Source organism: Columba livia, chromosome 2 (assembly GCF_036013475.1).
Source record: "Columba livia isolate bColLiv1 breed racing homer chromosome 2, bColLiv1.pat.W.v2, whole genome shotgun sequence".
Classification (NCBI taxonomy): Eukaryota; Metazoa; Chordata; class Aves; order Columbiformes; family Columbidae; genus Columba; species Columba livia.
The window spans coordinates 1,497,319-1,518,480 of record NC_088603.1 but is presented as its reverse complement, the minus strand read 5'-3'; the positions used below and the strand labels follow the sequence as shown (position 1 = coordinate 1,518,480).

At 50.8% G+C, this 21,162-nt stretch overlaps 1 protein-coding gene across 6 annotated transcripts in view; it reads right to left on the bottom strand.

Moving 5' to 3' along the window:
* KIF9 (kinesin family member 9) overlaps positions 1–21,162 on the bottom strand; it is a 32,872-nt gene that overhangs the window by 4,918 nt on the left and 6,792 nt on the right. Inside the window, exons 7-19 of one of the 6 annotated variants that reach the window (XM_013370305.3) lie at positions 20,827–20,910; positions 20,610–20,702; positions 19,815–19,962; positions 18,183–18,247; positions 17,245–17,322; positions 14,927–14,995; positions 13,993–14,097; positions 10,953–11,008; positions 9,000–9,090; positions 8,046–8,167; positions 6,941–7,123; positions 3,296–3,504; positions 1,180–1,356 (exon numbers count right to left, since the gene is read on the bottom strand). In XM_013370305.3, coding sequence (XP_013225759.2) covers positions 1,180–1,356; positions 3,296–3,504; positions 6,941–7,123; positions 8,046–8,167; positions 9,000–9,090; positions 10,953–11,008; positions 13,993–14,097; positions 14,927–14,995; positions 17,245–17,322; positions 18,183–18,247; positions 19,815–19,962; positions 20,610–20,702; positions 20,827–20,910 — 1,480 coding nt within the window. Of the gene's footprint in view, positions 1–1,179; positions 1,357–3,295; positions 3,505–6,940; positions 7,124–8,045; positions 8,168–8,999; positions 9,091–9,908; positions 10,292–10,952; positions 11,009–13,992; positions 14,098–14,926; positions 14,996–17,244; positions 17,323–18,182; positions 18,248–19,814; positions 19,963–20,609; positions 20,703–20,826; positions 20,911–21,162 lie in introns of those variants that run through there. The other 5 variants (XM_065054962.1, XR_010470835.1, XR_010470837.1 and 2 more) reach the window with 5 other exon arrangements.

Sequence of the window (21,162 nt, the reverse complement as noted above, 5' to 3'; positions counted from 1 at the left end):
GAGGAACAGGCTGAGGTGACCAAGTTCTGCTTCCTGCAGCGCGGGGACCTGAGTAATGCTGACCTCATGGGGGAACCAAGGACACATTTGTGATCTAGAGCCAAAGCCCAGTGCGGTTCCTTAGCCAGCTTCTCTATTAAATTAAATCAGGGGTGAGAACCAGGGCCATCAGCTTCATTGGAAAAAGCTCTTACCCTCAGCATCGTATCTAGTGGAGTGACCAAGGAGCAGTAGAATCACAGAGTCACAGAACAGTTTGGGTTGAAAGGACCTTCCCAGCTCCCCCAGTGCCCCCCCTGCCATGACAGGGACATCGTCACCAGCTCAGGGTGCTCAGAGCCCATCCAGCCTGGCCTGGGATGTCTCAGGGATGGTTCATCCACCGCCTCTGGGTACCTGGGCCAGGCTCTCACCACCCTCAGGGCAACAATTCCTTCCTCATGTCCAGCCTGAATCTCCCTCCTTCAGTTTAAACCATCACCCTTGTCCTGTCACAACAGGCCCTGCTCAGAAGTCTGTCCCATCTTTCTTATGGGCCCCTTTTAAGCACAGAAAGGCCGCACTCAGGTCTCCCGGAGCTTCTCTTCTCCAGCTGAACCCCCAGCTCTCTCCCCTGTCCCCAGCAGAGCTGTTCCAGCCTCGGGTCATTCCTGGGGCTGCTCTGGCCCCTCTCCAGCAGCTCCACGTGTGTCCTGTCAGGGACCCAGCGCTGGACCAGCACTGCAGGGGGGTCTCACAGAGCGGGGCAGAGGGGCAGGATCCCCCCAAACCTGCTGGTGACACAGCCCAGGACTCGGGTGGTTTCTGGGCTGCCAGCACATGTTGCTGGGTCATTTCTCATCTTTCATCCCCCAGTGTCCCCAAGTCCTTCTCCGCAGGGCTGCTCCCCGTCCCCTCATCCCCCAGCCTGGAGTTGTGTTTGGGATTGTCCCAGCCAGGGGCAGGACCTTGCACTTGGCCAGTACATTGTTATCTGTGAGCGAGAATCTGCAGCAATTCAGTGTTATGTCAGAAAAAGCCAAACCCCAATCCTCAATAAAAAACAAGCCTGAAAAGCAACAAGAAAATTGGCAATAGAGGATGACGGGGATTTGCTGATACACAACATGTCTGTGAAATGCTGAGGTGCTACCAAGCACCACCGTGAAACTGGAGGCTGTTCGGAAAGTGAGCGGGTACCTGAGATGAGTTTGTTGCGACACTGGTCCACCAGCTGCTGGCAGCCCTGGACCTCTGCCCTCAGCTCCTGCAGTTCGGCGTGAGCAGATCGATACTCTTCCTTCAGGTCCTTCAGCTTCATGATGAGTAGGAGCTCCTCATCCATGATGAGCTGTCCTTTCTCATCAACGTACTCTCCTGGAGGGTAAGAAAAGGAAACGAAGGTTTCTCAGGAGGGTGGAGAGGGATGAAGAACAGACATTGTGCTTCGAACCACACGGTAGTTACCCAGTTATCCTGAGGTTAACCACACGACTGGCATTTCCTTAGACGTGCTTTGTACAAAGCACCGAGCCGGAGCGGCGTGGGGCAGAAATCACTGCCCAACTCCTGAACCCGCTCAGACGTCGGTCCTCCCGGAATGGGGACAGATGTGGACGAAGAGGAGGGACGGGCTCAGTGGAGGGACACCCACGTGACAGCCCGCTGGACGGTGGCTCTTAGAACCTCTGTGGTTCCTGCTCAAAAACTCCCCGGGTGGCCACAATTAAGGTTTTTGAGACAGTTTTTTTCCGAGACAGTTAATCCAGTGCTGCTTCCTACAACAAACATCTCTTGTGCTTGTTTCACTCCAATTAGTGTATTCGTGTGGTTTCCAGCATCCACAATACCACCAGTTGGTAGATGTCATCATAGAGTAATGGAAACATTTTAGTTGGAAAAGCCCCTCAAGATCTTCTAATCCAACCATAACCCACCCTGTCCCTGCCCCATGTCCTGAGAACCTCATGTCCGTCTGTCCAGCCCTCCAGGGCTGGTGACTCCAGCACTGCCCTGGGCAGCCTGTTCAATGCCCCACAGCCCTTTGGGGAAGAAATTGTTCCCACATCCAACCTCAACCTCCCCTGGTGCAACTTGAGGCCGTTTCCTCTCGTCCTAAAGACCAAAGGCCCAAAAGAAGCGACGAGTCCATGAAAAGACAGACCCTCACTTTGAGGTGGGTTCAAGCTGCTTCACTCATCATCCGGCCAAACGAGCTTTGCATCATGTAGGACCAGACCCTTTGGAAGAGGCCTCTTGCTAAGCACGGCCATGAAAGTCTCTATATATGAAGAATAATGAGAACCAGGAGAGCAGCATCCACGCTGGGTCTGATTTTCAGGCCATCACTCACTAGTCAGGACCCGCTTGCTGTTGACCGTTTCCTTTCTCTCTCATTCCCTTTTATTTCCTAATTGCCTGGCTGTAATTTCACAGAACTGAGGCTTTTCACCATCCTCCGTGCGTACCAGGGCCTGCTCTGCTACCTCCCCCCGGCACAGGCCGAGCACTCGACACCGCTCTGCTACTAAAACCATTTCTTTCAGGTTTCTCTCCATGCCCAGAGTTGTTTCTTCTTCACTTGTCCACAGAACACAACAGCACTGACTCTGGGGAGCCCTGATGTAGGGAACAGCAAACCCGACACACTTCCTAATCTCATCCAGGCTTATTCCACTTCGCAAACTGAGTTGAGAGAAGGGAACGGAGCTGGTGAGGGGCTGGAGCACAAGAGTGATGGAGCGGCTGAGGGACCTGGGGGTTCAGCTGGAGAACAGGAGCTGAGGGGAGACAGGGACACAAAGAAACGGCCTCAAGTCGCGCCAGGGGAGGTTGAGGTTGGATCTGGGAACAATTTCTTCCCCAAAAGGCTGTGGGGCATTGAACAGGCTGCCCAGGGCAGTGCTGGAGTCACCAGCCCTGGAGGGCTGGACAGACGGACATGAGACTCTCAGGACATGGGGCAGTGCCAGAGGTGGGGGAACGCTGGGACGCAATGACCTTAAAGGTCTTTTCCAACCAAAATGATTCTGTGATTTCTGCAGTGTACTGACCCGTTTGTCAGCATTACGCTGCCTAATCCGTCAAAGCGCGGGGTGAGGAATCAGCCTGAGCGCATCTCACCTCACCAGCGTAAAGCCGGAGTTGCAAAACTCAATGAGCGCAAAGTGTGGCAAACCAGGTGGTAAAGAACAAATCCGGCTGCAGAGCGAGGGCGTAAAGCCCGGCCTGGCGCTGCCCTGTCTCAGCACCAGAACTGTCCCGAAAGCAGCGGCTCCTCTGCTCTGTCCCCTTCTCGCTGGCCAAAGCCACTGACCCTGCTGGCACCGCTCCTGCTGCTGCGCCTCCAGAGCCTTCTGCACGTTCTCCATCTCCCGCTTGAGGAAGCTGATGCTCTGCGCTACCACACTGCTTCTCTTCTTCTTGGCCAGGAGGATGCGCTTGTTCTCTTTGAAGACGCGGTTGATCTCGCTGCCGCACTCCTCCTTAAACTGCTCGAACGCCACTGGCTTGGGTGGAGGGGACCTGCAACAGAGTTCAAAGAAGACACATTTGGATGGACGGGGCTTGCGGCAGGACTCAGAGAAAACACACATCCCAACACGGGGAGTTCAGCTTTTTGGCCCTGCAGTGTGACACAGTTTATGAGAGTGGCCGTAGCTGAGGTTTGGGATGGTATTACACACAGAATCACAGAATCCCAGAGTGTCAGGGGTTGAAGGGCCCTGGAAAGCTCACCCAGTGCAATCCCCCATGGAGCAGGAACACCCAGATGAGGTTACACAGGAAGGTGTCCAGGCGGGTTGGAATGTCTGCACAGAAGGAGACTCCACAACCCCCTGGGCAGCCTGGGCCAGGCTCTGCCACCCTCACCCCAAACAAGTTGCTTCTCATCTTCAAGTGGAACCTCCTGTGTTCCAGTTTGCACCCATTGCCCCTTGTCCTGTCCCTGGTTGTCACCAGAAGAGCCTGGCTCCATCCTCCTGACACTCCCCCTTTCCATATTGGTCCCCAGGAATGAGTCCCCCCTCAGTCTCCTCTTGTCCAGCTCCAGAGCCCCAGCTCCCTCAGCCTTTCCTCACACGGGAGATGCTCCACTCCCTCCAGCATCTTGGTGGCTGCGCTGGACTCTCTCCAGCAGTTCCCTGTCCTGCTGGAACTCGGGGTATTTCAATGGCACTTTGAGGATTTCACTGCGGTCACTGCACCCCGGCACCATTTGTGCGCCCAACTTCATCCCCACTTTCCCCAGTACCACTCCCAGAAGAAATAATTATTTACATGGCAACCACATTCCTCGGGAGATGCCTCGGAATTGAGTCTTCCCTGGAAAACAGACCTTTAATGGTCTGAATTTCGAGAAAAACACTGAATACGGTTCCTCCCTGTTGTCAAACAGAAATGCCTCTGCTCTCTCCTCACTGGCTTCCCAGCACAGACCAGTCACCTCTGGCGACCAAACCCGCAGGTGCGTGCGGGGCCGGCTCCACAGCGCTGCACCCACGGCTTTACATCTTGTCTGTTTAGAAAGAGTGAATTCGAAGTGGAGCGTGGCAATCCTGTGTTTATGGAATGGCTTTGATGCAAATGTGCCCCGGTGAACACCAGCTCTTCGTAGAATCACAGAATTGTTTTGGTTGGAAAAGACCCTCAAGATCATCAAGTCCAAGCATTCCCCCAGCCCCGGCACTGCCCCCTGTCCTGAGAACCTCATGTCCGTCTGTCCAGCCCTCCAGGGCTGGTGACTCCAGCACTGCCCTGGGCAGCCTGTTCAATGCCCCACAGCCCTTTGGGGAAGAAATTGTTCCCAGATCCAACCTCAACCTCCCCTGGTGCAACTTGAGGCCGTTTCTTTGTGTCCCTGTCTCCCCTCAGCTCCTGTTCTCCAGCTGAACCCCCAGGTCCCTCAGCCGCTCCATCACACTTGTGCTCCAGCCCCTCACCAGCTCCGTTCCCTTCTCTCAACTCGCTCCAGCACCTCTTACTTCAACACAAACCACAGCGGGGAAAAGCAGAATCCCTCAGGAGAACATCATGCTCGTGTGGATGCTGCTCCGTGAGGATGGTTGTGGTGAGTGGGCTGGATCTGGTAGCAGACGGTAGCTCGAATTCTCCACGTTCCTCAGTCCAGAGTGGTAAAAGTAAATATCTGACTGCTGCCTTCCCCTGACTCACCTCTTAAGGGCATTGTTCACCCTCACAGGCTGGCTGAGGCTGCTTTCCGCGCCGAACTGCTGGCACAGCGCAGTTAACAGCAGCCACCGCGCAAACCGCTGCGGCTTTGGGAGCCACCGCCGAGCTCCCGACGCCCTGCGGTGTGTCCTACACAGCTGCAGGGCTTCCAGAAGAACACAAAACCACAGAGGACACGGAGGAACACGTCACCACGTCACGGTGCTTCAGGAGTGAATCCTCCCGGGACAGGCTCACCCTGGCGGCAGGACCGCTGGGCTGTGCCGCAGGCGATGGAGGTGCCGCGATACTTGAGCTCGTGTAGCTGGAACGCTCTCAGCACGACAAGATGGTTGGTGATGGGAACAGGGGGTGCAGACTGGTTTGAGGGGGCCCGGCTGAGTCGCTGTGCACCAAAAGCCCCATCCTTCCGAGAGCCCTTCGTCTCCATGCCCTTCGCGTTTTCGACCCCATCAGCTCCACCTGGGATGAAATGCAATTTGGGGCTGCCCTCCCGCGCCAAATTCCGCTCGTGGTACAACAGGTGACCGACGCTTCGCTGCGTTTTTGACCGTTCTCCACTCTTCTGACTCAACATGACGCCTGGCCTGATTTTCAGAGCCTTCATGCTTCGTTCCATGATGCTAAATGAAGAATTTCCTTCTTATTTGCAAGGTAAACATGCGAGCGCTTGCTTTCAAATGAGAAGCATCCTCCCCTAAGTGAAATAAAGCTCAGAGGCTGTTCTAACGCGGATCTGGGACTGGATTTGCGCACCCAGTGACTGTTGCTGTCAGGACAGTGATTTGAATGGTACAGATGGATGTATCGACCGCAACGCACCTACTGCTGAATCACACACCCGCAGCGTAAACAAGATCATTCTGTTCAGACTGAGCAGAGATGCAGAGCCCAACTATTCGGGAAAAAATAGAATACAAGCCAGACAAAAGATAATCTAATAAAAAATTAGCTAATAAATATGAAAACAATAGATTTTTTTTTAAATGCTGCTCCTCCTTCTTTTTGTTCTCAAGTGATGAAATGAATTGTGCTAACATATCCAACTATAATATCGAAGGTAGTGCTTCAATCAAATAAAGCACAGGATATCCGTTGGATTTAGCCACATTACACTGGGAAGGACCATTGTGCACTGACCATACAGATTTATCTTTCTCTACAAGTATAAAGGTACTTCTGGCGCATGGATTTTAAGGCATTTTGAGGGCACACAGCCACCTCTGTCACTCCCGCACACACACAAACCATTTCCACTGTCCCAAAGGTTCAGGGCTCGCTCTGCACCTTCGCATTAGCGCGACTGTGGGTGGGAATGAATACATCAACAGTGTAATTTTTACATGATGAAAACAGCTGAGAAAGAAAAAGTTGAGGATAAGACAGTTTAGAATAATGTTAATAACTGTTTTCCTGCCGTGGTGCAGCAGTTGAGTCCCTCACGGGAATCCTTCACCTTCTGGGAATTCCCAGGTATTAACACTTGGCAGAATTATTACGAGTGTTTCAGTATCGAGGCATTAACTCTTTTTGATGATTTTATGATTTACTGACGGGACAGAGCTCAAAGCGGATGGAGAAACGCCGACCACCAACGTCCATGGGCACACGGGGTGTCCTACGACGCATTCCTGCATCCAAGCAATGGTGGTTTCTGAATCGCCCCTCTTTAACTGGAAACCGGGGAACACGATGCGATCATCCTGCTGTGAACCACCCTATGGAAAGGCGGATTTATTCCCTCCATCCCTCCCAGGGAAAGCGTTACCTGGGCAGCTGGAAATCCTCCGCGGGAGCTGGTTTTGAGGGCTCTGCACCCATATTCGCTGTGTCCTGGTTCCTTGCTCCCTGTTTCACATCCAGATCCTTGGTGGAAATTCTTGCCCGGCTTTTTGATCGTGAAGAACCATGCACGTCTCTCCCCGCGAGAGAGCTCCTGATTCTTTCCTTCCTGACAGGGGAGGGAAAAGATGAACCAGAGTAATTTCTTCATAATAGCAAAGTAGGGCGAAAATAAACTGCAGGTGGGAGTTTTGCTGATTCAAAGGATGTTGCAATGAAATATCTACTGACAAGAAATAAGAGAAGGATCACAAGAAGGATCACAGGTGCTCCAGGGGAGGTTGAGGGTGGATCTGGGAACAATTTCTTCCCCAAAGGGCTGTGGGGCATTGAACAGGCTGCCCAGGGCAGTGCTGGAGTCACCAGCCCTGGAGGGCTGGACGTGAGGACAGGAAAACCCTCTTTACCTTCAGAGGAACCTACAAACCGCATCCCTGAGGATTCAATCTAACCCCACATCTCGATCAAACCCAGCTCTCTGTTCTTCTCCCTCCGTTCAGCTCCACCAACACCGCCAGCCTTGGCTGCGGGGGTTGGTGGGACTTGAAAGAGACACAGCAAAGCGCCTGCCAAATCTCTCTCCATCTCCCTAAAGAAAAATCAGCTGAGGAGTCCCCCATGTCCCATGGATACAAAAGCCTCGGTGTTTCCCCTGCTCACTAACACCAGAACTTTGGGGAAACAACAGGAACTGAGCAGATGCTCTTGGCCCCAGAAGTAGTTGTAGAAAGTGCCAGTGCAGGGGTCTCACTTCTAGAAATTATAGAATGATTGTGATTGGAAGAGACCATCAAAATCATCGAGTCCAAGTGTTCACCCATCCTGGCACTGCCCCATGTCCTGAGAACCTCATGTCCGTCTGTCCAGCCCTCCAGGGCTGGTGACTCCAGCACTGCCCTGGGCAGCCTGTTCAATGCCCCACAGCCCTTTGGGGAAGAAATTGTTCCCCAGACCCAACCTCAACCTCCCCTGGCGCAACTGGGAACCACAGAAAGCAGAGAAAAGGGAGAACGTCCGGCTGCTTTGCTCACTTGGGCTGCTCGCTGCTTTTCCTGGTTTTCTTCTTCTTGCCACGTCTGGATGAAGAAGGAGAATTTCTCATCCCCAGAACCCATTCATGCAGCAAATTCCCACCGACATCAGCGACACCTGTCTGGAAACACCAAGAAATGAAGGTGGTGAGAGCCTGGCCCAGGTACCCAGAGAGGTGGTGGATGAACCATCCCTGAGACATCCCAGGCCAGGCTGGACGGGCTCTGAGCACCCTGAGCTGGTGACGATGTCCCTGTCATGGCAGGGGGGGGATCTCAGTGATCTCGAAGGTCCTTTCAACCCAAACTATTCTATGATTCTATAAAACAGGGAGGCCACTAAGCACTAAAATTCACCTAAATCAATTTTCAGTTTCGTTTTCCACTCCTCTAAATGAAGAGCTGAACAGGCCTGTTAGAGACGGGTGTTTGGCTGTCATACAAATACTCCACATTTTCCCTTGTGCCCTTTTCCAAAGCATCCTCAGTTAAGCCAGAGGACAAGTGTATGACCCTGCATAACAGCAAGGAAATAACAACTTCAGAGAGAAGAGATTTCGCAGGTGGAAATAAGTGATGAAAAATAGATTATAAGATAGAGTCCCCATCTGAATTTGTGGTTTACATACGATGCATTTACTGTGCTCCAGAAATTATAAGGATTCAAATCGGGATTTCAGCAGAGGTAGGTGATCTGAGCCCACCTTCTATAACTGATTGAGGTCACTTTCTAGTTTATATTAGTAGTAGTTGTAGTAATTATTCTGTGGCCAATACGAACACCACTTGGTTTACTGGTGCCTCACTGCTCGGGGCAACTTCTTTGACCATTAACACTCCCGAGCTTCAGATTTCAACAGGGAGAAGCTGGGAACTTGAGGCAATTCACGTTTGGGCAGCAAAGGAGCCAAAGCGAAGGTGGATCCTGGGCAGAGCCCAAGGCCCAGCCGTTACCTTCTGAAGAGCAGCGACAGCAGCTGCGTCGGTTTTGTCTATCAGGAGGTACTTGTGTCGTAGTGTGGCCTTCACTTCGTGCTCCTGCTGCCTGGGGGAGAAAACAGCCCCTCAGCAGCGCGTTCAAGGGTTATTCCATATGTCATGAACCATAATACCAGATTTCCAATGAAAACCATCTTTTACCTGTGGTCTCATTCCCAAACACCCCACCTCGCTCCTCCTGTTCTTCCTCATAACCCTTGTCACCTTTTTCCTTTCTCTTCTACATCTCTTTAGGCCTCTTGGACACAGGAGTTTTTCAATTGTAACGTTTAGATAACCTTTAAATCCGGATCAAATAATATTAACCCTGTTCCATTCCATCACCTTACTTTAAACTAATTATTTTCGAATTAAATCATATTTCACTGATAGGGAATGGGTAAAGCGTTGTCAATAGGCTTAAATATGCTATAAAGGGCAGCAAATCATTAGAGAATCTGGAAGTTAAAAAGGCTAAAACCCACTGTTTCAGAATAAAAGGAGTCTCAAGTTAAATTAAATAATAATCAGGCAAAATTTTACCATGAAAGGCATTTGGGCCTCGGGTCCCAGCCAAGCCCGACTGCCCAGGCTGCGGATGCACCAGATATTCCTGTTCACGCGAGTTTCACGAGGACGCAATATCCCAACGTCCCCTCCGCTGCCACTGCACAAAGGCTGCGGGGACAGGGAGTTGCCATAATATCCTGATTTTCATTTGTTTTCTTCTATTTCATGGCATGGAAGCGGTTTGTCCTCATTTCTAGTTGGGTTTGGTTTGGTTTATTTCCCAGCCTGTCATTCACCTTCCCTCCTCCAGCCCCAAACCAACGTTCATCACCCACCGGTGACACTTTCAAACAGTCCCTTCCACGCTTTCTCCCACCCCACATATCAGACAGCGCTGGGAACAGCCACAAAACTTCTTATGGAGCTTCTCCAAATCACTTTATGACCTTTCTTTGCCACATTCTCTTAAAAAAAGGAGTAAATCAAATGACCTTTAGATGCTGGAGTGGCGAGATTGTACCATTTCACCCTGAAGTTTGATTTTCCCTCTATCTGTTTGGCTCGTGTGATGGAGAAGCGCTCCAGGACCAGGGGTCCTGCAAAGGTTACGCTCAGTGATGGTTTATTTGCCAAGCAGACGTTTTAAACCAGTGAAGTTTTCCACCAAGGGCCTTTGCACGTCACGTCTGAGCGCTGGGAGGTTACAGCAACAGCTTCTTGTGCAGAAACCAGCAGATTTGTCCAGAATTGTGTTTTCCCTTAGAGAATCACAGAATGGAGTGGGTTGGAAAAGCCCTCAGAGCTCATCCAGTCCAAGCCTTGGTCCAACTCCAGTCCATTGACCAGATCATGGCACTAAGTGCCGTGTCCAATCTCAGTTTAAAAACCTCCAGGCCGGTGAGTCCAGCACCTCCCTGGGCAGCCATTCCAATCCTGACCACTCTCTCTGCACAGAATTGCTTTCTCATCTCCAGCCTCAGTTTCCCCTGGCAGAGTTGAAGCCCATGGCCCCTTGTCCTATTGCTGATGCCTGGGAGAAGAGCCCAATCCCCACCTGGCTAGAACTGCCCTTCAGGTAGTTCTAGAGAGTGCTGAGCTCAGCTCTAAGCCTCCTCTTCTCCAGACTAAACAAGCCCAGCTCCCTCAGCCTCTCCCCATGGGTCTTGTGTTCAAGTCCCTTCCCCAGTCTTGTTGCTCTTCTCTGGACCCGCTCCAGCACTTCAATGTCTTTCCTGACCTGAGGGGCCCAGAACTGAACACAACACTCCAGGTGTGGCCTCCCCAATGCAGAGCACAGGGGGTACAGGGAATATAAGTTATTCACTGTAGTTCATAACGATTCTTCACCAGCCCCACAGACAAAAGCTCAGTGGAATTTCTCCACCTGACTGTGAAATGCATCAACCTTGCATATCTTACCTTAGTATCAGTTTGAACTGCTTGAAAACCTCCTGGATTTGCCTGACGTTCACGATCTGAGGAAGAGACACAGACAGTGAGGATACAGGGACGCTGCACTGACACAAATCAACATTGCTGTCAGCAACTGCTTGAAAGGAGCTTGGAGCCAGGGGGGTCGGGCTCTGCTCCCCAGGAACAAGCGCCAGGAGCAGAGGAAACGGCCTCAAGTTGCACCAGGGGAGGTTGAGGTTGGATGTGGGGAACAATTTCTTCCCCAAAGGGCTGTGGGGCATTGAACAGGCTGCCCAGGGCAGTGCTGGAGTCACCAGCCCTGGAGGGCTGGACAGACGGACATGAGGTTCTCAGGACATGGGATGGGTTAACGCTTGGACCTGATGATCTTAAAGGTCTTTTCCAACCAAAACGATTCTATGAAATATTTCCAATTGTCAGGACTCTGCTTTCCACTTGCTGGGTGTCCACACTCAAACACAGTTCCCTTCCTCCTGCACTTGGGAGTCGGGCTGCAGGGGGATACGTTGCTCATTCCGAGGGGAGTTTTGAAGAGAGAGGAATGTGGCAGACTGGGGTAAATCCCATGGACCACACAGCCATCATGGTAACAAATTATTTACAATAAATTTACAAATGACATGGATGGCATCTACTGACCTTGTGGACTATGACGCTACTTCTCTTTTAACTGCTGTCCCAGACTGCCCGAGTACTCAGAACTGCCAGCGCTTTGTTAGTCCTCTCACTCAGGATAATAAATCAGTGCAGTCAAGCCATGCGGCTTTGTCTGGGTTGGAGATGATCATAGAGACATTTTGGTTGGAAAAGACCTTTAAGATCGAGTCCAACTCGTCCCCACCCCTGGTACTGCCCCATGTCCTGAGAACCTCATGTCCGTCTGTCCAGCCCTCCAGGGCTGGTGACTCCAGCACTGCCCTGGGCAGCCTGTTCAATGCCCCACAGCCCTTTGGGGAAGAAACGCTGAGCAGAGGCAGGGACAGATGAGCCATGAGGAGTCTGTAGCTGAGCAGGAATCTGCGCTCAGCCCTCCAGTGGTCTAAGAGGCTGGACCAAGCTATGAAACAGAATCACAGAATGGAGTGGGTTGGAAAAGACCTCAGAGCTCATCCAGTCCAAGCCTTGGTCCAACTCCAGTCCATTGACCAGATCATGGCACTAAGTGCCGTGTCCAATCTCAGTTTAAAAACCTCCAGGCCGGTGAGTCCAGCACCTCCCTGGGCAGCCATTCCAATCCTGACCACTCTCTCTGCACAGAATTGCTTTCTCATCTCCAGCCTCAATTTCCCCTGGCAGAGTTGAAGCCCATGGCCCCTTGTCCTATTGCTGATGCCTGGAGAAGAGCCCAATCCCCACCTGGCTACAACTGCCCTTCAGGTAGTTCTAGAGAGTGCTGAGCTCAGCTCTAAGCCTCCTCTTCTCCAGACTAAACAAGCCCAGCTCCCTCAGCCTCTCCCCATGGGTCTTGTGTTCCAGTCCCTTCCCCAGTCTTGTTGCTCTTCTCTGGACCCGCTCCAGCACTTCAATCTCTTTCCTGAGCTGAGGGGCCCAGAACTGAACACAACACTCCAGGTGTGGCCTCCCCAATGCAGAGCACAGGGGAAGGATCACTGCCCTGGTCCTGCTGACCACGCTATTTTTGATACAGGAACGCACCATCTCGATTCTCAGTCCTCTCTCTAGAACATTCTTCAGTGCCACTGAGACACTGCGCGGGATCCTGCCCCTCTGCCCCGCTCTGTGAGACCCCCCTGCAGTGCTGCTCCAGCGCTGGGTCCCAGACAGGACACACATGGAGCTGCTGGAGAGGGGCCAGAGCAGCCCCAGGAATGACCCGAGGCTGGAACAGCTCTGCTGGGGACAGGGGAGAGAGTTGGGGTGTTCACTGGAGAAGAGAAGCTCCGGGGAGACCTGAGTGTGGCCTTTCTGTGCTTAAAAGGGGCTGATAAAGATGGGGACAGGGTTTTGAGCAGGGCCTGTTGCGACAGGACAAGGGGTGATGGTTTAAACTAAAGGAGGGAGATTCAGGCTGGATGTGAGGAAGGAATTGTTGCCCTGAGGGTGGTGAGAGCCTGGCCCAGGTACCCAGAGAGGTGGTGGATGAACCATCCCTGAGACATCCCAGGCCAGGCTGGACGGGCTCTGAGCACCCTGAGCTGGTGACGATGTCCCTGTCATGGCAGGGGTGGGATCTCAGTGATCTTTAAGGTCCCTTCCCACCCAAACCGCTCTGCGATTCTGTGATTCTATTCTCTCCTGCGTGAAACTCCTTAGTCCTTCTCTACCTTCTCTCCTCCACACCCACACATCACATTTTGCAGCCCAGGTAAAAGTCACCGTCACTTAAGCCCTTGTTCCCCTCACTCCCGCCTGCCAAGGGAGCAAACAGGGGCTTTGGGAGAAGATAACGAGGCCACAGAATGAGAGGGAGTATCTCGAGTGTTTCATTTAAACTAAAGAATTATCTCACTGTTTGGAAAACAACCCACCAGCAACTTGGGTGCTGTTGTCACTGCAGCTTCTGCTCCTCACCAAACAGAACTTCACAGAAACTCTGGGTGTGCATTTAGAACTTGCATTTTCCTGCATTTTGCTCACTTCCCTGTTTGCCCCCACAGGGATATTCGTGTACACGGGATGTTTGTTGTTTCTTTTCGCAATCAGTTTGCAGTCAAAAGGTGGTTTCGAGTTGAGAAACTCTGCCCTAATGAACGTACAGTTAAGAGACTGGACAGATTTTGGCAGCGCCCCTGGCAAAGGTTTAGTTTAACATTACCAGCGCAAAATGTTGACATTAATTCTTTAAAGAAATATCAAATAAACCAGTTTAAAAGGTTTCAGGAGTGAAGAAGAGGTTCCTCAAGCTTCCAGAAAAAAGCAAAAATGGAATGAGAACAAAGGGAGAGCCCTTAGCACTTTTGGGGTTAAAAACAGCCTCTTCAGAAGACATTCTAATTGCTTCTGTCTCAAAGTGCAATGGGATGGGATCAGTATTGAAGCCCCTCTCCACTAGAAAGCTACTTACATCAATTTCATCAATGGCTCCTTGTAGGTAACGGTGCACTTGAGATTTAATCTCCGCTACCTGCGTGTCGGTCAGAGGCCCATAAGTCACCGAAGAACGATTTGCCTACAAAAAATAAAGGTGAAGAATGGATTATCAGTGAATTACAAAAAGCAAAGCAAGCGCTAGTCTGGCGAAACCCTGACATCGCTCTGCTGTGCATGGGGAAGGCTCATGTTGAATTTCTGATGGTGATTTCTCATCATTGACATCGACATGACGGGAGCACACTGAGAGCAAAGTGCTACATGCTTCAATCAAACAAGAGGAGGGTTCAAGAGCCTGAAAAAACACATCTACGGTGGTTGGAGGCTGTAGCTTCAACACAGTCTCACTGCACAGGATCTTCAGAGCCTGGCCTAAAGCCCAACAAAGTGTTGGAGGCAGAAGGAAGAACAGAATCACGCTAGGCACCAAGTTAATTGATCCCACTGCAAAACAAAGACCATGACAAAGCCTTAAGTAGGTCCCGCCTAAGATGCTGCAGCCTTGAATTCACTTTTGGGCCCCTCAGGCCAAGAAAGGCCTTGAGGTGCTGGAGCGAGTGCAGAGAAGGGAACGGAGCTGGTGAGGGGCTGGAGCACAAGTGTGATGGAGCGGCTGAGGGACCTGGGGGTTCAGCTGGAGAACAGGAGCTGAGGGGAGACAGGGACACAAAGAAACGGCCTCAAGTTGCACCAGGGGAGGTTGAGGTTGGATGTGGGAACAATTTCTTCCCCAAAGGGCTGTGGGGCATTGAACAGGCTGCCCAGGGCAGTGCTGGAGTCACCAGCCCTGGAGGGCTGGACAGACGGACATGAGGTTCTCAGGACACGGGGCAGGGACAGGGGTGGGCGAACAGTTGGACTCAATGATCTTGAGGGTCCTTTCCAACCAAAACGCTTCTATTCCTTACCAAGCTGTCGTGCATGGCCAGTTCCTGCCTCAGAAGATCAATCTCCTTCTCCAAAGCCTTCACCACCCCCTAGCAGGAAAACAAACAGCTGAGCAAACAACCAAATGCAATTGGAGAACGAAACCGCTGCAAAGCAGCACTGAAGTGGCTGCTGGAGAACATCCCGGCTCTGTCCCCGTTCCCCCGGGGTTCACTGTTGGGTTTGCGTGGGTGAAGTTGTGAGTCTGGCAATCACTTGGCCTTTGATTCGCTTCCAACCAGACGGTTTCTGTTGCGTCCCGGCTTTACGGCCCACAGGGTCAGCCCAAGCCAGCAGAAGGGCCACCTGGTTTTTAATTTGATCTGGTACTGACGGGTCCATCGATTTCTAGACTGAGAGATGTTCTTTGGGAAGCAAAGAAACGCGCAGGTTTCCACTCTGAGCCCTACGGAGCTCAGCAGGAGTTCTGACATTAACTTTAATAGAGGAGCGAGGCTCCTGTGGTGTGTTTGATTGAATTTCTCCGTCATGTGGAACACCTTCAAGCACTGGCTGTTTAGAATGTGTTCCCTGAAAGGTGTGGGCGCACAAAACTCGGGATTCCACGAGAATCGGACACTGAGCCGCTTTTTAAGTGACTTGGTGAGCATCAAAGCGCAACTGCTACCTTAAACGCTACTGTTTTGGCTACTCCTTTCCACTCCACACATAAAACAAAAAGGACTGAAGAGGAAAAGATGGTTTGTTGCAGTTTCTTCTAGAAGCTGCTGGGGGAAACTCCCCGGCTGTTTCTTGTGAGATGAGGCCATGAAACACCGCAGGGCTCTCACACAGCACCTGTGCTGTGCATCAGGTAATCCTAAATTCGTTCTGTGGGCTGTCAGTAATTCACAGAGCGCTTCCCATGCTGCAAAAGTGCACTCAGCACACCTAAGATATGATCATTTTCTTTAAATGATTTCCTTGTTCAAACAGGTTTTGTAATCGTGGCAAAACTACGTCACCAGCAGCGACGGGGATAACACTGCACAGCATTTCCCCACATACCAGGGGAGTTCACAACTTCCCATCTCCGCTACGAGGTGAATCTTATCAGAAAAATTAAGGAGTGGTGTGTATGAAGGTGAAAGAATTACCACGTGCCAGGGATAGGACAAGGGGCAATGGGTGAAAACTGGAACACAGGAGGTTCCACTTGAAGATGAGAAGCAACTTGTTTGGGGTGAGGGTGGCAGAGCCTGGCCCAGGCTGCCCAGGGGGTTGTGGAGTCTCCTTCTGTGCAGACATTCCAACCCGCCTGGACACCTTCCTGTGTAACCTCATCTGGGTGTTCCTGCTCCATGGGGGATTGCACTGGGTGAGCTTTCCATGGCCCTTCAGCCCCTGACACTCTGGGATTCTGTGTGAAGACGTGGGCATCCACCTGCCTGTACCCTCCATCCTATTCACAGAATCCCAGAATGTCACCACCTCCTCCAGCCACCTCTCCCCAGCATCACCCAAACCTGCAGCAGAAGCAAACTGCCTTCTGCCTGCCTGCTGCTGCTTTAGGCAAAACTCTTGCAGACCATAAACCTCATAACAAGAAACGGCAAAACTGAGTTGTATACTGAGGAAAAAGCCCTGGAGGTGTAGCCGTGCCTGCTGGTGACACTTACCCTAACTGGAAACTGCGTTTCTATTGATTAACCACAGAGCAGTAAGGAGGCAGAGAGCTAACACACCTTGAGGGCATTGATTAGAGAAGTCAGTGTTGTCACATATTTGTGCCAGACTTTGTTTCTTGGCCTACCTCTTATTTTACGGTTCTGTGGTTCCACAAAAGCCTGGGGAGGCATTGCTGCTTCAAACACCTGCTGCTGAACCCAAATTTTGCCCGAGTTCATGTGGTTTCATGGGTTTTAGCAGCAGTAAGTTTAGTCAAGCTTAGCTCCTCGCTCTTCCAGCTCATAGGGAATTTATCCCAAACCGTTTCTTCCATGCCAAGAAATACATTAACCTTAGTCAGCAAGTACGATGCTGTCAGAGACAACAGGTTGCTTTGTTCTTTACTCTTTGCTATGAAACAAGCAGCAAGAAAACACATTTAGGCTGATACGCTTTTCAGGCCTCTTACAATACGTACGCAGCTGCTTCATTGACAGAACTATTCAATAATTGTGATTAAACACCAATGAAAATAAGCTTAATTTTTTATCATATACCTAAATTCAGCAAGCGTCCGCTTGGCTGCTGAGTGGTAATTCATCAAACTTCTGAATGTCCCTCTGGGTTTTAAGGTCATTCTCCTAAATATTAAGGGAGCTGAGGAAAAGATGCTTTGTGCCATTCCCCGTACCTCTTGGTTGTACGTCTTGTTGATGACCGGCGCTGTCGTGATCCATTTCATTCTGGTAGCAAAACGAAGAGAAGACAACTGAAAAACACGGGTTGGAAGTAACTGAAACAGATATCGGCAAGGAGGGGATTTGCAGAGTCTCTTACTACTTAATCGCATCAGGTCCCAGAGCAGAGAAATGCAAAAGCTGTTTAAGCGCAGGGAGCAGTAGAGGATTTCTCATCCCAGGAGCGTATTTGTAGCGCTCGGTGGTTTCTACGTGATTAACCAGCTTCGGATGATGCTTTTGTCTCTTCTTTTCTCTTTGTGCTGCCATCTCAAAATACCCACTGCCCTTCCTGAGCAAAGTAACACACCCTAACACCTCCCGAATCGCACAGCAACGCCCTTCAAGCTTAATTCCGGCGGTTGCTTTACCTTGAGAGTCAGGCCCTGCAGCTTGAAAACCCTCCTCTCGATGCAAATTATCACAGCTATTTCCTCAGTAATATTGTATTTTTCTGGATGTTCTCAGAACACAAGCGGGAGATCATAAAAACAACACTCTGCCTTGAAGGCGAACCCAGGAAAGGCGCTTGTGTTCACAATTTTTGCTACGTGAAACTTGCTCGGCAAAGAGCAAAGCGATTCCCTTCTCGTTACGTGACGCTCGGTCCAAACACGTTCGCGGAGCTGAACCAAAGATCATCATTAACACTGGCCAGGGTGCTCAGATTTTGTCTGCTCGGGCTTTATTTCCACTCGCCTGTTTGCATCACAGCTGGTTTCTGAGCCTTTGAGGTAAGACAAGCTATCCAATATTTGTGATTAATGAGGCAGGATGTGTCCCTGGGGCTCCCGCCGCAGCTCTCCACAGACTGTTCTTTAAAATGAACTACGGCTAATTGCAAAAGTAGCAGGAAAAAGACTTTAATTCTGCAGAAATCAGTGCAACTTACAGTCTCTTCTACATGCACGGCCTCCCCACAGATATTTGCCACCAGGACAGTGTTGCAGTTTCCCCCTGGGAAAAATGTAACATAAAAATTAATAATATAATATGTTTTCTTTGCTGTTTCCTTTTCTGGAATGTATTATATCATGTGCTGACTAAAGTAGAGAAAGAGCAGCAACAAAGAACACAGCCAGCTGGTCGCTGTCCCTCTGGAGTTCCCTCGGGAACGGGAACACGCTGGCACGGAACGACTCAAGAATAAAGGTAAAAGGTGTTTCTAACGCATCGACGACGCAGGAAGAAGTCGGGAATATAATCTGTAAAAGCCTGAAATTGGGAAAACAGGAGTAGAGGATTTTAAAAGCCCTTGGCCTAAACCTAAGAGCGGAGAAGCCGGCAGGACAGTCGCTGCCCTTCCAAAGAGCAACACGAGCCGGGACGGCTCAAACCTCACTCTCATTACTGATGATTTTGATTACTCCGCCTCGTAAAAGGGGTTTTTTTGGTGGTAGTTTTGGGGTTTTTTTTAATATTCTAACTAAGGTTTTGTGATTTTCTACTGGCTTGATCATGGGGGGATTTGTAATGTCTTCTGGCTTTGGGATGAGAGGAAACGGCCTCAAGTTGCGCCAGGGGAGGTTGAGGTTGGATCTGGGAACAATTTCTTCCCCAAAGGGCTGTGGGGCATTGGAACAGGCTGCCCAGGGCAGTGCTGGAGTCACCAGCCCTGGAGGGCTGGACAGACGGGCAGGAGGTTCCTGGGGACATGGTTTAGCGGCAGGGCTGGGGGATGCTTGCACTCGATCCTCAAGGTCTTTTCCAACCAAAATGATTCAGTGATTCCTGCATCCACTGTTTTACTTGATGAGGAAAACCTGATCTCCTTTGAATAACAACTTAGCTCTGTGCATTTCTGTGCTATGGCCTTAAAACTTACAATCAGGGAACTGCTGGAAAGAGTCCAGCACAGGGCAATAAAGATGCTGAAGGCCAATGGTACCTGGGGTGGGTTAGAAGGGGGTGGTCAGTAGGTCAGAGAGGTTCTCCTGCCCCTCTGCTCTGCCCTGGGGAGACCACACCTGGAATATTGTGTCCAGCTGTGGCCCCTCAGTTCCAGCAGGACAGGGAACTGCTGGAGAGAGTCCAGCGCAGCCACCAAGATGCTGGAGGGAGTGGAGCATCTCCCGTGTGAGGAAAGGCTGAGGGAGCTGGGGCTCTGGAGCTGGACAAGAGGACACTGAGGGGGGACTCATTGCTGGGGATCAAGATGGAAAGGGGCAGTGTCAGGAGGATGGAGCCAGGCTCTTCTGGTGACAACCAGGGACAGAACAAGGGGCAATGGGGGCAAACTGGAACACAGGAGGTTCCACTTGAATATGAGAAGCAACTTGTTTGGGGTGAGGGTGGCAGAGCCTGGCCCAGGCTGCCCAGGGGGTTGTGGAGTCTCCTTCTGTGCAGACATTCCAACCCGCCTGGACACCTTCCTGTGTAACCTCATCTGGGTGTTCCTGCTCCATGGGGGATTGCACTGGGTGAGCTTTCCAGGGCCCTTCAACCCCTGGCACTCTGGGATTCTGTGATATCCAGCAAGATTTCCCAGAAATGGTTTGAGGCGGTTGTGATCAGCAGCTCTTACCCAGCGAGTCCTTGAGGACGTGGGTGAGCTTGCTCTGCCGGAACGGGACGTGGTCCCTCTTGGGGTCAGCCAGGGCGATGACGATTTGCTCGAGGAACAACAGGGACTTGTTGATGTAGGCGGCTTCTTTCAGAACCTGCCCCTCCGACTGGAACCAAAGCAAAAGGCAAATTTTCCACGACACGCGTTTCTGGCTGAACCGCGGAAAAAGCACATTCCTCACTAGGGGTACAACTGCGAGGGTACAGAGCTAATAAACTCATGATCTAGAGCTTTTTTCAGTCTGAAAACAAGTTTTCAGTGACCTTACTTTTTCATTACAAGACTACCATGATGTTCCTCCCCAAAGGATAATTATGTATATTTGTCACAGGGCCGATGCGATTTCTATTCTGATCGATACAGAACATCACACGGGACCTGAGAAGGTTTCGCTTGTTGAGCCCTGATGCTCTAAGAAGGTTTCAACAGTTTATCTGCTGCGACCACAAGTGGGGAATTTGCACTGTGGATGGTGGAATGAAGAGAAAAATCAGAGGTTTTGTGAGAAATAATAGACTGAAATTAACTCATTGAGTCTGGGCCGGGCTGGGAGGCACTTGGGGTGGGAGTGAAATAGATGTGAACTTGTAGAAATTATCACGGGGAAACAACTGAGCACCTTCTGATGTGTTAATGGGACTTTGAACTCATCACAGTCCCTCCTATTCACCACAGGCCGAATTCTGTGGAGGGGAAAACCCATAATTTCACCTCCCGCGTGTTGATGACTGCAATATTTCTTCCATTACTTACTCCAGTCTTGCTCAGTCGCTCTGAACCTGCCAGATCGATTAAGTTGATTTTAGAGGTAACGCATTTGACATCTGAGAAAGCTCTGAAACGAGACTGAAGGGGCAAAGAATCTAAAATGTGTTTAGCAGGAAACAAGGCGGAAATAAATACAGTCAGAACCAGCCACGTAAAACCCTCGGTCACTCGAGTCCCTTGGGAAAACCGCTGGAGCTCTTACCTCAATGTAAATAGTAAAGATGCAATGGGATCGGGATGAATTCTTATTCAGCGTGTGCTCCGCTATCACCCTGTTGGCCTCACCCTGTAAATGAAGCGAGAATTGAAAATATTTTTCAACTGCAGTGGAAGAATAAAGAGAAATTAGACATACACAGGGTTAAACTAGAAAACCAAAGAGCGTTAAACGTGAGTTCGTGATGCCCGTTGATGGGAAAAGAAAAGCGACATCGAAAAGGATGTCGCAACCGCTTGTTTGGAGTGTGAGGGCATCACGGAGCGAAGCAGAAAAGGAAACGGAAGGTTCCACCGTGTAAAAACGCATTTGGCAACAGGT